Here is an 18852-nt window from a genome sequence, read left to right on the forward strand (position 1 = left end):
TAGAGTGGGATTTGTACTAACAGATATACATTTACTACCAGCAGGTACTATATCATGATATGTAAGCTTGGCGGCAAAGCTGATAATACAGAAAGTACCATATACTTCCACTGTTTTTATAGCCGCCATAATACAAACAAACTACACGATATTTCTTTTCTGAAAAAATAGATATTAATGTTAAGGAGGTACACTACATCGTCATAATGGCTGACTTCCATTAGAAACATGATATCAGCAATATTTGTATATTACTTTTAAATCTAATTAAATCCTATAGGTAGCTCAGTCGGTTAATGTGTCGACTGCTGATATGTAGATCGCGGGTTTGATTCCAGCAGGATTTTAAATCTTTTTCGAGATCATTTTCTACTATAACTGCATTTTTTGACTAAAATAAAGTAAATCTAAAAATTTTTAATTTCAAAATATTGTTTTACATATATCCTCCACTTTTCATCCGTTTCAAATTTCCTTTGGTGTAGTATTCCTCCTGAAGTTAAAGGGTCATTTGCATGCCACAGTTTTTTATAAAGAATTATACATATGTATAATGAAGTATGAAAGACGTAAATAGCAAAAATACAACGAATATACTTACAAATGTGGAACGGGGTTCGTACATATATACTAAACGCCCTCCGTTTTCCTCTCCCCGCACCATTGGTGTCTTTTCACAACCAGCTACAACAAATGACAATAAGGGTTACACCTCAACAGTAAAACATATCAAATGTATTAAGTAAATCATTCAAAACAGGCAATTATAAAAAAATGTTTAAAAGATCTGTTTGTGAGACACTATGAGTGCGTTCGAGACCGTCATTCTTTGCACAAGTACAAATTCCTGCCGATCCCATAGTACCAGGCAGCTTTTGATTAAAATGTGTGTACTTAGATGACAGAACAATTTATGATAACTTAGAAAGGTCAAATACGACCCTTCAAAATGTGAAAATTCATGATCTTTGAAATTTGAAATAAATAATTTTTTTCTTGTAACTTTAATTTCAGTGTGACAAAACCATGATAGTATTGAACATGAGTGCCATTTCCTGTGATCTGATGTCAGAAATGTAGCATGGTCTGTAGTCATATTCTAAAAATATTTAGTGCTGATCTTTATTATTTTTTTTTATTTCAAACATTGTGTAAGTCTGTGAACAAGATTAATTTTCCCCCCAAATTACTACACATAACTTTAAAATTGTAATGCATTTAAATGAAATAGTTCTTTGAATTTCCAAGTAGTATAATTATAAAACTGGGGTGTCATCTGAACTGTAGATGCCTGATACTGTGGTTTTATCAATTTTCATGGGCATCAAATTTCACAGATTTATAAAAATTTAAGATACAGTTTTGTTGAAACATAGTTTCGTGGAATGTTTATTATAATGAACACCTCAGCAAAATGCCAACAATATCCCAGTCTGGCAAAACCACAAAAACTGAATGAAACCACAGTATATGTCATACAGGAGAAATTTACAATTAAAAAAAAAAAAATCTACCATTTCAAATTATCATTTGAATAAAATACATGTAAGTTACAGTCTGTAAATTGCTAGGTTAATTAACATGTATCCCAGAATGGAACACATGCAGAACATGCTCTCGCGTATTGAATCAGTTGAGAGACATAAACAATGCAGGTGATAATAAATTTTTCATAAAAATTTTGACAATCTGAATTTTTTTTTTTACATTTCTTAAATCTTATTTTAAAATAACCTGCACTTTTTAATACACAAAAAGTTGTACATACATTCTTTATCAATAAAAAGTAAACTTTCTTTCAACATTTTAGGGCAAAATTAGGTTATCACACAAACAGCTCCTTATTCTTGGAGATATTGATTTTCGTGTTTGTGATTCTCAGAATGACTGGTAGCATGCATCCCTAGCAGAATTATCTGGTGAGAGTCTGGACCAGGAGTGACCTGTATAGCAATGTGGAAAAGTCCTGTTCTAAAGTTTGAAGATAACCTCTCTCCACCATTTTTAACTATATGTGGTATGGACAAAATTTTAGCAAATTGTCTTGTCTTAATTCAGATTCATTTCACAAATCATTAAAGCCCGCTATGGTTGAAATGATTGAATGTCCTTATCAAAACTCTTTTCTCTTTACTTTAGAACGACTGGATAAGCGTTATTGATTTATACATATATTTAGTTTGAAGGAAGGTGGGCAGATTGTATGATTCTTTGTTAATCGACTCACTTGGTTTGTAGAATATCTCGGGCTCTGGTGGAATGTAGCGAATGTGTTTGACTTTCTCATCCAAGACCTGAATATCAGCTGGCCTGAAAGTGTGGAAGAAAGCCATACATTATTGAATAGTAGTGAGGTCATACATTATTGAATAGTAGTGAGGTCATACATTATTGTGTAGTAGTGAGGTCATATATTATTGAATAGTAGAGAGGTCCATACATCATTATATAGAAGTGAGGTCATACATTATAAATTTATAGTAGTGAGGTCATACATTAGTAGTGAGGTCATGCATTATTGTGTAGTAGTGAGGTCATATATTATTGAATAGTAGTGAGGTCATACATTATTGTGTAGTAGTGAGGTCATACATTATTGTGTAGTAGTGAGGTCATACATCCTTGTATAGTAGTGAGGTCATGCATTATTGTGTAGTAGTTAGGTCATAAATCATTGTGTAGTAGTGAGGTCATACATTATTGTGTAGTAGTGAAGTCATGCATTATTGTGTAGTAGTGAGGTTATAAATCATTGTGTAGTAGTGAGGTCATACATTATTGTGTAGTAGTGAAGTCATACACTATTGTGTAGTAGTGAGGTCATACATTATTGTACAATAGTGAGATCATACATTATTGTGTAGTAGTGAGGTCATGCATTATTGTGTAGTAGTGAGGTCATAAATCACTGTGTAGTAGTGAGGTCATAAATAATTGTTTAGTAGTGAGGTCATACATTATTGTGTAATAGTGAGATCATACATTATTGTGTAGTACTAGTGAGGTCATACATTATCATATGATAGTGAGGTCATACATTCTTGTGTAATAGTGAGGTCATACATTAATATTGTGTAATAGTGAGGTCATACATTATTGTGTAATAGTGAGGTCATACATTAATATTGTGTAATTGTAAGAATGAAGTGGAATCTTGAATGTTTGATGCATGTCTGCATGCAGACAATTTTTCAGAGAATGTGCAAAGCCTACTTGTGCTGTTGGTCCTTTGAATAAATGATAGTAGATATAAAAATTAAGAAAGTCATTTAAATGAAAAATGTCAACATACCTCTCTGAAGTAAGATATTTAAAAAGTCAACTGTTCTCAATGAACTAATGTCTATGAGGTATTGTTTAAACCACTCTCTCCTATTGATTGACAGACACAAGTTTCTGTGGTTAACATGGATCATCCATTAAGCCCATGTCTTACCATCTAGCTGCCTGTTGAGGTCCAAGTTCTTTGGCAAGAGCATACAAATTTCTAGGCTCCCGAAGCTTTGGAACCTAAACAAATTAAAGAATAAATCGTCTTTTATCGATATTGCCAATATATACATTACCCAATCAATATTTGCTGAAAGTTTTTAAAACATATATTCAGTTGCTTCTTCACTTACCATCCCCTTGCCATCTTTGTAGCTGTAGACAAGCTGGGTTGTGCGTAGAAGCTCCTCCTGAAGTTTGTTGTCTGTAGGGGAAAAAATTTCAAATTCTGAGGCTCTATCTTACAATAAAACTGTATATATCAATGATAAAACTCTTTTATGATGGTACAAAAAATAGAAAAAAATCAAATTCTGAGGCTCTATCTTACAATAAAACTGTATATATCAATGATAAAACTCTTTTATGATGGTACAGAAAATACATAAAATGTTTCAGGTGCTGTTCCCATGCATTAATTAGCACCATACTAGGTCACAAATTTTGGTGCAAGTCTGAACCTCTACAGCAAGCAAATGCTATTTTACTGCATTCTGTAAAATACTCAGTAGTATTGCCATCTTACAATATTCAATAATAATAATGATATAGTTTTAGTTTACAACAGATGTGTGACTAAACATGACTATCAAATATCCAAACAATTCTGGCATCTCAAACCACAACGAAGACTTTTCAAAAACCGTTATCTTTTCCTGAAACGTACAGGGTGACAGTAGGACAGAGCCATAGACCCAATAATATCTGTAAAACACACGCTAGAGGGATTAAATTTCTAAAAAGATAATCTGATAAGAATGACAGATAATGCTTCATTATCTAGGCAGTAAATTCTATAAACATTACTTCAATCTGTACACATGACATCAAGATGTTTTAAATACATTCCATGTGGTGGCATATATATATATATATTTCAATCTGTGATTTAACATGAAAAGCCACACAACAAGCCAATCAAATGATAATCTCAAAATATCAACCTTACAAACAAAAGACAGAGGGGCATTGTTTCCAATGCCCAGTGATTTTTGTCAATATCTAAAGATATGATGAAGACCTGATAATTTCTGGGTGCTGATCTAAGTATCTAGTAACAAAAATCTGCATCCAGCAACCAAGTGTGTCTAGCAGTATGTAGAATATTGATTGGTAATTCAGTACATAGTATCGAAGTATCAGCTATTGTTCACTCAGAGTAGAAGTGTATTATGTCATATAATCCACTCAACCAATTGTAATTTTGTTATTACCCCTACACCCATTAATTCTACCTCTGATTTACAACTATTAGTATACAACTGTCGGTATCCAAGGACAACTCTTTAAAAACACTCTGCTGAGTGGGCTTATCAATTAGTACTGCATCAGAAAATCTCTATTACATGTATTACATAATTAATTCAAGCAAGGCCCACCAAGGTTGAAAAGATCTAGTACAAATATTCACTGAATTTTTTTTTCTATTTAAGATTTGTAGTTGATACTGCTGGTTTTACAGTTACATTCATCCATTTCACTGGCTCAACTAAGTAAAAGGTGTTGTTATAATAAAAACCAGTAAGCCAAAATCTTATTTTCATTCTAACGCACCTTGCAGTATTATGTTCCATACTTTTGAATTTTTCAAAAAATAAAATATGTCAAGAAACGTTTACATTAGACATTGTCCTTTTTCTGTCTTTCTAGCATATGACATTAAAAATGTACGAAGCTCCAGCTCCTTTAACTGCCTCATACCTGAATGCAATATAGCCAATAAAAATGCAGGTTACGAAATAGTTGGCATAATTAAAGGAGGACCATTCTGCTTTTTCTCTACACTTGTTTATTCATCAGTTTTGAAATGTGAATCAATCCTTGTATAATTGGAATTATGTGTGCATCAATTGAATATACATCCATATTAGGCCAAAAGTCTTCCCCTTTCAACTGTCCAGGAAAAACATGACTTGAATCAAAACCCATTACTACTACATCTTTTCCCCCTTTTTGTTACCTTGCTCAATGAAACATTTTCTTGTTTATTAGAATGAATCCTTCGTTGTCTTGTGTGAATTGACGCAAACTTCCTATATTGCCTCTATCATAAACTAAGCAAAACTCAAAGATGACTTGCTCAAATGATAGTAACTATTTTACATTTTTGACCAACATAGTCAAGATTATTTCATACCTATACCTACCTCACAGGTCAAAATAATAAGTGGAAATGGGGAAAACCATAGTTTGAGATTTGGTTTTATACACAGATATGTGGACACAGATATATAGACAACAAAAATGCTACTTTTCAAGATATACATGGGTTAAAAACAAAAGACAACAAAGGGAAACCTTTCCAACAACATTCTGAAAACAAATTATATAAATTTACTTGTACCACACACATAATGACGTAAACTCTTACTTCAAACAAGCCACTTGACAAACTTTTCCAAATACATTGAATATACACACATATATATAAGTCACCTTAACTTTAGGTAACAACACAACACACTTAAAGGACAAACACTCCCAGTCTGATAACCTTTGAATTTCAACAGTGGTCATGTTAAAAGAAAATGTTATTTCAAAACTAAATATGAAAGTCGTTCACAGACACTTACTGCCTTTGCCCCCATTAAATGTCCCGTCCCATCCCTAATAAGGGTTTTAATTGAGGAGATGTCCAATATGGGCCAAGATTACTTTTGATCATCAAGAGGTTGTTTTCAAAGGAAGAAAAATGAAATACTGAGTTTTAATTATCATGAAGAACTGCAATATGCTGAACTTCATAAAAATGTAAAACATTCATTTCTTTATTACTTCAAGAATCTGAATTCACTCATTTAAAAATGAATTTCATTTTTGAAAGGTCATAAGCTGTAAATGAAGTGCTGCAAATTTTGACCTATGCATGGTGGTCAAGGTCATAGCAGTGAGGGTTCTTTATCATGTCAATGACTACCATGCCTTGGGGCCTCTGTTTTTAAGGTCTCATTTGAAAGACCCACAACTTTCACTTCAAATGTCAGGTGCTTGCTAAAGTAACACTCATTAAACATCTTATATTTGGTTCAGCTGTGGGATCAAACCTAGCACTGCCCAGTTGCAAAGGGAGTCCCCTCAACCACTTGGCCACTGAGAATAAATATGATTATAACATATTCAATATGATGGTAAAGAAGTGGTGCTATACTAAGATCTAGGACTACTTTCGATCACATGGAGCATTTTTATCTGAGTTCCGGATATTTACCATCTAAATGTAGTTGTTTGTTATTATACACAAGTTGAGGTTCCTGTAGTCTAGGCTACTACAGAATTAATGCCTAATTTCTAAGTTTTGAGTGTTGTGTGAAATCTAAGGAATACTGTAGTGAATACTTGGGTAATTTTTATTACACCTGTGAACCAAAGGCTCTCCTCGATCTCCCCATCCCTTTCTCTCCCCCCCCCCCCCCCCCCCCAACCTTCCGCTCGGACTCCTATCCCCCCCCCCTCCCCAAACCTTCCGCTCGGACTCCCATCTCCCCCCCAAAACTTTCGCTCAGACTTCCAATCCTTTTCCTTATCCTGTCAGCTCCCACACCTTGCGTCATACTTCATCACAGCTACTGAAGCAAAAGTGAATCTAATTTTTTTTTCTCGAAAGGTCAATCTTGAATATTTTATAATAAAATGATGTATAAATTAGTTTGATTTTTACTAATTTTATCACATCATTTTAAAAATTTCTCAAAAGGGGGGCAGGCTTAGGTTGCATCTGATCCTATGTATATATAGGCACACATAAGTTACACCCACCCTCCCTCCTCTCATAGATTTACCCATGGAAAAAAAATTATTGTGATTTATAACTCAGACAAACTTGTATGTATTTTTCAACTATATGTATGTAATCAGTCAAACTTAGGATATTTGTCAGTTGTCCATAAAAACCTTGTGCAAAACCTCAACTTATAGTGAATAAAACCAAATTTTTCATACATGGCAATGCATTTGAAAATCTCAACACAAGAATTTCAGTCATCCAGGACAATTCATTTCTTGGGTGGATGGGTGTGAATATGGCAACCTTGATGGAGTATAACTTCAGTATAGAGACCAGTTACCTAAAAATAGCAGATCCTTTCACAAGAAAATTTTTACCTGCATTTTTGAAGAAATCAAAATGATCTAGAATTTCTTCCGATTCTAAAAACTGCCATAACATGAAATAGTTATCATCATCCTCTGAGCTGGCTGTGTTATTCTCCTCCCTGTTTTTAACTCTGGTCACGGGTAAACTTTCCAAAGTATCCCTCTTCCCTTTTATGGAAAATATGTCGTTCTTGTACATTTTCCTCCAAGTTCCAAAAAATCAAAAACTTTACTCGCACAGGCCACAATACTTAATCATGAATCAACACTGAGAGAAATATTTCCTCCATTTGGCAACATTCACTGTATAACTTTGGAATACACCCGACTCTCTGTAATGGTATATATTTCTCCTCCAGTCGTTACTCAGATAAACATGAGGTATGTTTAAATTTCACATTTGTTGTCCACACAGAGAAATAAATCTTATTCCCGATCTGATATGTCAATAAATTACTTATCCAGTATCACCAAATATCAAACATATTTGACCAATCTGGAGTGTACTTTTCAGATGAAGTTTCATTGTCAATAATTGGGCACGGTATTATTCCATCAACAGTCATTTCCTATTGAGTTTCCTCTCTCAGAATACAGCAATAAAAATCGTGACCGATCATGCACACAAAACAAGCACGGGAAATAATTACCCTTGTTTGGTGTCTCTACTACTTTCTTTGGAATGATGGAAATTGTTCAATGTTATCTCGATTTTATGCAAAACTATTATCTCATTTTACTTTCAAATAGGAATTAATAAAACCCAGCTCACCAAGACTACCTGCAGGTGATGAAAAAGAATATCATACCCGCGCTGATCGACTCCAGTTATTGGAACAGCGGTGGTCTTCTAAAAAAAAATTTTTTGCTCAAAGAAAGAAATATACACTGTATCTGGTGTATGTAAATATGTAAATTAATCATTCTAAACAGAAGAAAAGAATTTCACTTTTTTGTCAAGTGACAAATTGGTAGCGGCACATAAAGGATCACACTACAGCAATCGATAAAACCCACAAATAAACTTTCCAAAAATACCCTTCCTGTTTACTTGCTCATTAACGTCCAATAAACATGAATGAACATAACTTCTGTGAATAAACATCTAAAATATATCCATTCTTTCTTCTTTGAACCTCAAGGCAAAACGAAATTCAAATGAAAATCCCGTACAAGATCAGGAAAAAGAGTTTTAGAGACCACAATAGAGAAATGCTATAACATGTTTACAGTTTTCATCATTCTTAAAGAGCAAAAACAAGCTAAAGTATTTAATCCCTGACGGTGGTTATAATACCCAAATCTCGATGATCTTAATTCCAAATTAAGAAACTCAAGGAAACAGACATATGATTCATGTGCAAACACTGCAAGTTCTCAAAAGAACTCCAGCATGCAGGTTGGCAACCATATTTTTTTTATTATCCAGCCTTAGATGCACTGTAATCCAATTTTATAAGCTCTTAAATAGTCAATAAACTTTATCTTCATTTTGACAACAGAGAGAAGACAAATGAGCAGAAATTGCCTCCTTTTCTCCTATATGACATTGCTAAATATCAAAACCCCATGATCTGATCATGTTCATGCACTTAACAATATAAATGTGTGGTCTGTATATACACATGTAACAGAAAGTGAATTAAAGGTATCTGTCACTTCCACCGGATACTCTTTATCTTGTTCATAGCACGGACAATGCATTGAATGGAAAACCTCTATTCAGCATGTCCAAACAGAAATTTAAACCTCTCCACACACTCAAAACCTGCCAGATCTCTGTGAATAATGCACTTTACAGCACAGATACATAAAGTTTAATTTGAAATCTGTCAATACTTTGGCAATTATGTACTCCAAATCCCCACATTGACATAAAAAAAAATATCTACTGCACTCAGTGCTACCGTTATCAGGGGTTGTGGAAGATTTTGAGGGGTTATACCAGATATTCTTTGACGATTGTTGATGAATAAACATATCCCCCCTCCTCATTTGTATATACTACCAGCCCCAGCCCCTCCTCCTTCCCATAAACAGCAGTAACTCCATTTACTCACAACAATTAACACCCCCTCCCCTTGGTGTTAAAATGACAAACTATAAATGGTATAGCACAAATATAAGAACAATTCATATTCTAAAACGATTCCTTTTTCTTTTTTACAGTTAGATTATAGAGCACAACGTATAAATTAGATTTTGTCTTAACCCAAGGTCGAAAAAATCAAACAGTTTAAACCACTTAGCTGCTAAGAAGTTAGCAATAATTGCAAATGTGTAATAGTAAAACTCTAGATCTGCTAACGACATGTTATGAAATTTTGGATGGATGCCCAAAATTTTTGCATAAAAGGCATTCTGAGTAATTAAATTAATTTAACGACATGAGTAAAACCCATCTCTATAAATGAATCCCATACAACTGCAGTAAATAGCAAGCTGAACATACATTTCTGTGATACATACAAGGTAAAATAGCTTTATCAAAGACTATACATTTATATAGCACTAAAATCATACATACCAAAGGTTCAATCTCTAAAGGAACCCTTATTTACAGGAAACTAACACAAATGTTTATTGCTAATTACAAACTTTTATGCAATTGGGGACCTTTAATAAGTATAGCTACCACTTTCAATTATGATGAACATACTTGGGACATATCTTAGATACAACTTGGAACTGTGTTTGAGATTCACCTGATCCAAATGGAGACCTTAATCAAACTCAAATTCATTTGGAATTGCACTTGCAAAAACCCCAAATTCAAGACGACGACCTCTCCTTTGAAGTGAGATGGTTTAATTTGGCAGCTACCCTAAGATTTATATAATACTGTAGTGTATAGTCACTTACAGGTTATCTACCTCCAATCCTGTATTTGTTATAATCTATAACATGTATCATTCATATGGCTAGCTATTTCAATACTATGCCATGTGTATTTTATAGCCAGGAAAGTGACAATTCCTTTTGACCTGGGTTTTAACAGAGGATGGTCTGATTAAAGTTCCTAGAACTTAATTTTGTACAATTTCAAATTGTACATGCATGCATGCAATCAATAAAAATATTCAGGAGGCTAGTGTACCACATCTTTTGAGTGGTTGTCTGCTAGACAGTTAGGCTGAAACGATATGTCCCCTTCACGATATGATACGTATTGCAATACTTATGCCACAATTTAATATTTTCAATACGATACATTTTACAGAAGAAACCATGAATGATACCTGACAACAAATTTAATTACGAAGATTCACAGTCACAATCTTAAAAGCAAAATACTTCCATACCATGCACCTAATGGTAAGAATTGCCTGTAGTTTAAACTGATTAAGTATGTATTTGTCAGATTCAAGGCTAACGGCAATCTGACCGTTATCGGACACCATTTTGTCTCGGTCAAGTACAGGTCAAGCCAGATGTATTTTACTGAACCTAATTTTAAAAAAAACCTATCAAACCGAAGATCAAGGCAATTAATCGAACTTTGAATCGAGCATATATATTGAACAGTATCGATATTTCAGTAAATAGTTTCAGCCCTACTAGACAGAATATAGAGTTAATATGGTGACTATAACCAGTTCATGCATTCTCTACTAGAAACATCCCTGTCAGTTTCACATTGAGGATAATGGGAATAAAAACTGTGTGAGGTATTACGGGAAAAGTCTGAAGATTTCTAACGCTCAATTATTGGTGGATCTAGAATTTATTTAGTACTTTTAGGCCCCAGAGTTCACAAATCATGGTGAAAAAGAAAACATATATTGCAAAACTTTCTTTCAACTAGCAATTGTCATCAACAGTTTTAGTCTGAATTTTACTAAAGACGGTTCTTTATAGATCTATACAAAATGTTTGACTTATAAAGCCCCTATGTAAAATCTGAAATTGATGTTGTGGACCCATCCCAAAATGCTAAAGGGCGGGGTTGGTGGGTTTGGGGGGGGGGGGGGTTGCTGAATTTGAAGAATTTCAAATAGTACCATACAGATTACAAGAAAGTTTAGATATTGAGTTCACAGGTGTCAAACATAAACCATTACAAATTTATATCCCTCCCTTTAAAAAAACATTGTATTAAATTCTCAAATTCTGTATTGGATAATCCAGTCTGATTTAAAGCGTCTCTAACACAGTGAATATTTGGGGCCTGGCTTTGGTCACACTGGGGATTATCATAATACATGAACATAACTGTGGTTTAGAAAAAAGTACAGCAAACAGTTTAAATGAAGTTTTTAAAGCATTCTGTTCTACCAAAACTCTTTGACATTCAATAACATTAAAAACAATTAAGATAACCAATCAGAAACCAAATGGGACAGACAAGATAGACTGTCAATCAAACAGTTGAACACACCCACATTAGTTATCCCCTCATTTATGCTTATTCAGGTTCAAAATAAATTAATATACATAGCATATACATGTATCTATGTAGAAATAGTAAAACATTTTAATGATGCAGTTAAATCATATAAAATGTGAGCAGAAATATCCAGAAATCTATAGCAAAATGTACTATGAAGGCAAATGTAACTCGTGGATTTCACGTGAGGCACTGTGCTACATTTGCCTATGTAAGCCAACTGTACTTGCACACTTTCAGCCGACAACATGTATTAATATTTATGCTTTAATATGTCTTGCTACCGTTAATTTCACATTTTAGTAGGTTTCTGTAGGTATTGCTTGCTACTTATCACGCATATCTGTTATTATACAGTGTTTTTGTGGCCCGCGTTTGGGTTCTCTCATGTCTTCTGATTCTCTTCCTCTTGCTTGGGGTTCATAGACACCCCACACATATCATCTTGATCTTCAGACATAAGAGTGGTTCTTCAACTTGATGGTCAAAATGTGTTTGTTTGTAATATCCTGGACCAGTCGCATGAAGATGAGTTAAGTTCAACTGACAGTCTAGTTAACGCTATATAAATGTAAGTAAGAGTTAATGGGAAGTTAACTGTCTGGTCAAGCAACTGGGTCCTGATACTAGTACTGACTACTAAACCATACTGACCATTTATAAAACATATCGATACCTAGAAGTTAACTCGTAAAATCCTCATTCCTAGTGAAAGCCTGACGCTAAGTTTCTGTACTCGTACGTCAAACTGGATCATTAATAGTAAAATGTCCTCATTCCTAGTGAAAGCCTGACGCTAAGTTTCTGTACTCGTACGTCAGACTGGATCATTAATAGTAAAATGTCCTCATTCCTAGTGAAAGCCTGGCGCTAAGTTTCTGTACTCGTACGTCAAACTGGATCATTAATAGTAAAATGTCCTCATTCCTAGTGAAAGCCTGACGCTAAGTTTCTGTACTCGTACGTCAAACTGGATCATTAATAGTAAAATGTCCTCATTCCTAGTGAAAGCCTGACGCTAAGCTTCTGTACTCGTACGTCAGACTGGATCATTAATAGTAAAATGTCTTCATTCCTAGTGAAACCCTGACGCTAAGTTTCTGTACTCGTACGTCAAACTGGATCATTAATAGTAAAATGTCCTCATTCCTAGTGAAAGCCTGACGCTATAAGCCTCTGTACTTGCACGTCAAACTGGATCATTAATAGTAAAATGCAGCTTATAAAACGTTCATAGTGAACCTAGTAAAACCTAATACCACTTAAAGCAGGACAAGAATTTGGCAATTCATGGGACTTGGGAGAGTAACAGAATTGGGACCACAATACATGGTCCTGCGACTTTCATTGGCACTTTAAAACAGTTTTCCTTGCTCAGTGTTGAATTACTTTTAAAACCTGGCAAAAGAAAGATAACTCCAAATTTTGTTACAAGACTCCCAAAGCATCATGCTGTGAGAATCTTTTTAGGAATTGCACACTGCATTATTATATTAACCATCATGATTCTGTCAGTACCCGCTGTTTCATATTCATCACAATCATGATTTTTATCAGAAGTCACATAATAGCATTTACAGCGGAGATCGACATAATGGAAGGAAGCTGCAAGCCTTGGTGTAGAAATTATAACAGCTTTATTTTCTTTATTGTCCATTGTATTCATAATTATCCCTGGAAATCAATCAGCCAAATTATTGTAATATCATGCTTCTTTGCTGAAAAGCATTCTTAAAATCAATATCTGTGAACATTTACAAGAGAACGCAATAGCTAGGCAAAACTATGAAATCTGACTCAACCAATCACAAAGAACTTAATTCACATACATCTATTATAATTGTACTAATGACACAATATTCATTAATGTTAGTAACGACAGGAGTGATTATGCTCTTTTCCCAAATCCACATTTCCATGTTCAACTGCAGGATCAACCACCTTTGTAACAAGTAGGAAACTCTTCAATCAACTCCCAGTTTACAGTTGTGAATTTAGTGGGAAGGCCTGCTGTAACCGTAAACGTAGACCTCATGACCAAAAACTCTATAGCTGTTTCCCCATAATGACCACCTATCTTTACATAAAGCAAGAAAGGTTTTTTTGGGTTAAAAACCAATCAAGATTTCAAGTCGCAGCAAAAGGGATAATGGACAATGAGACTTGTGGAGAAATACTTAACCAGGATAGATCTGCAAGGTGCCTTCCTTTAAAATCAACTACTTTTCTGCAGAATATGTGAATATGAAATATGTACATGTATGTTGAAAATTTTCAAAATATTGTATCACAATGCAAGTGTATTGAACTTGAATTGAAAGGTCTGCTGTGACCTTGAACTTTGACCTCATGACCACAAAATGTACCTGGGTGTCTTTCAATAATCATTAACTACCTTTGTATGAAATATGAATTAATTTGTAAGAAATATGAAAGGTCTATACATAGAAAGCTTTTCAACTCACTGTATCACAATGAAAGCATAGTAAAGTTAGAAATTGAAAGTCTCTTGTGACCTCGACCTTACAAATTATTGACCCCAAATCTGTAGGTATCTTCCTTTAATCATCAACCACCTTGGTATAGAATAATGAAAGTTTTATGCTGATCGAGAACTATTAATTACAGTATCGTGTCATAACAAAAGCGATAATGGACAGCCCGTGAGGCAACAAACAATGAGAATTCTATGTATAGGGCATCCACACTTTAGATGCAGAACCCTGATAATAATAAAAAAATACATAGCTACTGAAAAATAATGCATCTGCAGTTGCTATCTACTGCTAAATTGCATTCACTATAGTGCAAGAAATAAACCAACACTATGTAATAAATACATAATAAAAACGATACTGGACAAAAATTGGTTTAAGTGCATGTCAATTCAACAATATGTTTATTTAAGGAAGTCCATCGTACACTATACATGGACAAGTTCCCAAAGTGTACTTAAATTTCATCAAAACCGAATTCTAAATTCCTATCTATTCATTGATACATTGAAATACAGGTCACATTAAAACAATAATTTGACTTAGGCCTTATAATGATATTTATTTATTATATAGCTTTCAAAAACATAATCAATATATTCAAACTGAGTCAATTTTACTTGGTATGTTGAGCGATATGAAGGGAATGTGGTGACACTATATCCGGAGTACAAATTTTGAAAGCCAGTGAAGTGCCTTTCAACATTCTGCTTTTATACCCCATCAACACAACCCACCCCACGGGTCACAGTTCCCCTTCATCAAATGATGAGATTGAACAAGGTGAGTTAAGCAATGCGATATGACAATTTACCTAGAGTGATTACACATGTAAAATATCTGAGGACTATACTGTACTTTATAAAGGAATCATAGATAGACTGCAATTCTTGAGCATTAATTAAAATGCTATGTACATCAGTCCAGCTCGTACTGCGCTACCTTAATGCACTAACCCGTCCAAACTAAAACTGCGCCACACAAGACAGACAAAATGTGTTGCTATAGCTTGTACATGCGTACCCAAACAAACAGAACTAGAACTGTCCTAACAGGACTAATACTAATACCCCCGCAGGGCTCATTCGATGGTGGGAAATAGGGAATTTGTGCTCAATGAAGAATAAATGGTTTTTACAATATATATACTCTGGACAATGACAACATAACACTATCCTCCCCCCCCCCCCCCCTCAAAATGGAAAAAAATATCCATAACTTCCCTGAATGGAAAAAAATGCCAATCAAAATATTAGGTCCACAACTTCATTATTTGTATAAGATACATACCACAAGTTTTAATCAAATCTGTTAATTGGCATTAAAGATACACTCTGGAGAAATTATGTCTACGGACGTCAACGGACAGACGGACAGACACGGTGATTCCAGTATACCCCCAACACTACAATTGTGGGGGTATAATAATTTATAGTATTTCCTCTACTATACAGGTGACACAAAAACAATACTGTTTTGCAGTAGATTTACTGTAAACATATTCCCCTGATTGGCACACGATAACAAATATAGAAATGTAAAAAATAAAATCTACAACTAACTACGTGTAATGAATGACAATTCTATGATTTGAAAACATCTACGGTGAAAACAAAAATCCACTGTGACAGATTTTCTAACTACACATGTAATACATTAGGATGTGAAAACATGCATGAAATCGGGTGAACACAGTGTCAGACATGAAACCATCCGTCATCAGTGAGGAAGGTGAAACTAACACAGGAACCTTACCACTCAGATTTCCGTCAAGATAACTTTTAATGCCGCTATCACAATTAACCCCTGCACGCATACGATATGATCTCCCTTTTTCCTCCGCTATAGCAGATTATACAGAAAGTACATGCAATTTAAAATGAGGTAACACCATGTGGTTTGTAGATAATTACATATAGTGACATGATTGACAGCGTGCAAATACGATTTCCAATTTCTTCATTACTAGAAGTGAATCTGATGAATTTAATACATGATTTAATGCCAGAAATGATGTTTATGATAGATGACATCACAAATATGAACTCCTTGTAAATGAGAACACTAGCAGATGCCCAAAAGAACATGAACCGATTGTAAAGTTTGTTCAGTGTTTGCCACCAATCTATTTTATTTTATGCTTACCATTTTTCTTTTCATCGGAGTCTGAGTCGGAATCATCACACTCACTCTCACTGCCGCTACTTAACTGGTAACCATATGTTTTCTCCCACTCCGCGTACGAAGAAAAATTGTGACGGAATCCTTGATTCCTCCCTGAAATTGTAAAAGATACCACATCTTCTCAAAACTGTAACAAAACCAAACTCAGTAACTGTCAAAAACATGTATTATAAAAGCGTCTCTTTCTAATATAATTATATTGATAATTGAGAGCAATCCAATCAAACATTATGGACAAAAGTTAATTCTTTAAACAGGCACCAGGTAATTCCTGTTACAGTTCTTTGTATTCTATTTACAAAGTTCTATGAGATCATTATACACAGTTACAATATATACAAAAACACACTTCTAATTCTGTTGATTATATGTTAATTAAACACTAATTACTACAACACAAATTCAAACTATAATATATACAATATCATACCTAATGTTCTAATGTCTACTGCTAATATCACATTTGATAAAACAAAAGAGGATGACAAGATGTTAATTGACAATTCAAACAAGTCATAATAATGACTGAAGAGTTCACTGTCTGTGTGGCGATATCTACACCGTGCATGTGGAGTATTCCAGCGCACACGCATGCACACATCCATGCATGCACGCACGCACATACACCAGACGACGATTACTACTTAATTCAATGTTATCATGTTGAATGTACTAATTAATAATTAGAATGTTTCTATTTTTCTGACTTTACTCAATATACCGATGATGGCAAAATGACAATTTAGAAATAATAAAAGAGTGCATTAAAGCGAAAAAATCAACAAATTTAATATATTCAAAATCTGCACTAAAATCAATTACATTCTCTGTCGCAATGTACATAATTTATATGACTAAAATATCCCCCTCTCCCTTTAAATTTCTAATAATGCAGCATTTCAAAGATGATATCCAGTAAAATATCATGAGAATAATTAGCATACAAATTGAAATATTAATTGTTAGATACTGTATAATAATATTGGCATCTGTGTAACAGATATTGCCCTAGTCCTAATGAAACATTTGAATTATTCAGTGGCTAACATTTATTACAGCTAATTACTGAGGAAGAACTTACAGATCATGAAACAATAAATCTGTAACTGTCATACACACTAATAAACAGGAAACCTCTATCAGAATAAACGCCATTTTTAACTTGCAGTAAATCTAGCAGATTGTAGAAAGACTAAGGCTTTACTTATTGCAAATCCTTGAATTCATTAATAGTACACCTATTTGTCTCTAGCTTGTGGGACCAGAGTCCCAGTAAACCCTTGTGCTCTACTAGCAGACATTAGACATTGCTATATGAGCAGGCATAATGGAAGACCTGTGAGGAGACTAAAGTCCTCCTCATACTCCTCGCTCTCGTATGACCCCTCTGCACAATCGCCAAGGTCATCTCGGCTTTTGTCTGAATCGGCTGACTTTGGGGGACGGGAGGATTCAGTTATTGGAAAAAGCTGACGATTTCTGGCTGCAAACAGTTTTGGAATATTTATACTATAGAGAGTTACCCTTTTGAAAAGAAGACTGAAATAACCTTAGTTTATATTGTAATAGCATGGAAAGTGTATTTCAAATGCTGATTTCAAAACAATTATCAAAATTCAACATTGTAATGTTTTCTTATTTTGCTTCATGCCAAGGCTATGAAGAGATACTTTTATCTTTCTCTATATAAAGTAGTATATATATAGATGATGGAAATCATAAATCATTGAAATTCTTTGTTCTTACAACTAAAACATTATCTGACCTGGTGAATGTCATGGATACATGTGAAACACTATGTACTTGGAAACAGTTGAGGAAGAGATGTCATAATCAACAGTGCCAATAACCTTTCTGAAGTCTCAGTGACCCCTGGGAGACAAGGTAATAGAACTCTTGTTATCCAATGAACATTGCCCTATTGATTTTGAGATCACATGGTCAAAGGTCAAGGGTCAAACTGGACTCAGCACAATACTGATATTGATAGACAATCATTATAATTTGTAATAAAGTACATAAACACCAGTTTCTGATGGATTTCAAATTTTTACACTCATGCTAATTTTCTAGAAATTCAAAATGACAAAAACTGCACAAATCCCTCAAATATTTAGTTGTTAGTACATTATACTAAAATGATTGTAACTATATAATAATCAACATACATACAGTTAATTAGTCAGGTCACTATGACACTTCAAA

At 34.1% G+C, this 18852-nt stretch overlaps 1 protein-coding gene across 26 annotated transcripts in view; it reads right to left on the reverse strand.

Annotated features, from left to right (window-relative positions):
* LOC125682998 (cytosolic carboxypeptidase 2-like) overlaps window positions 1-18852 on the reverse strand; it is a 71609-nt gene that overhangs the window by 39216 nt on the left and 13541 nt on the right. For 18 of the 26 annotated variants that reach the window (XM_056140462.1, XM_056140464.1, XM_056140463.1 and 15 more), the window contains 6 exons: window positions 16609-16740; window positions 16219-16305; window positions 3624-3694; window positions 3437-3510; window positions 2228-2310; window positions 602-684 (listed from right to left, as the gene is read on the reverse strand). In XM_056140462.1, coding sequence (XP_055996437.1) covers window positions 602-684; window positions 2228-2310; window positions 3437-3510; window positions 3624-3694; window positions 16219-16305; window positions 16609-16740 — 530 coding nt within the window. Of the gene's footprint in view, window positions 1-601; window positions 685-2227; window positions 2311-3436; window positions 3511-3623; window positions 3695-7590; window positions 8724-16218; window positions 16306-16608; window positions 16741-18852 lie in introns of those variants that run through there. The other 8 variants (XM_056140471.1, XM_056140470.1, XM_056140469.1 and 5 more) reach the window with 2 other exon arrangements.

This window comes from Ostrea edulis, chromosome 6 (assembly GCF_947568905.1).
Source record: "Ostrea edulis chromosome 6, xbOstEdul1.1, whole genome shotgun sequence".
NCBI classification, from domain to species: domain Eukaryota; kingdom Metazoa; phylum Mollusca; class Bivalvia; order Ostreida; family Ostreidae; genus Ostrea; species Ostrea edulis.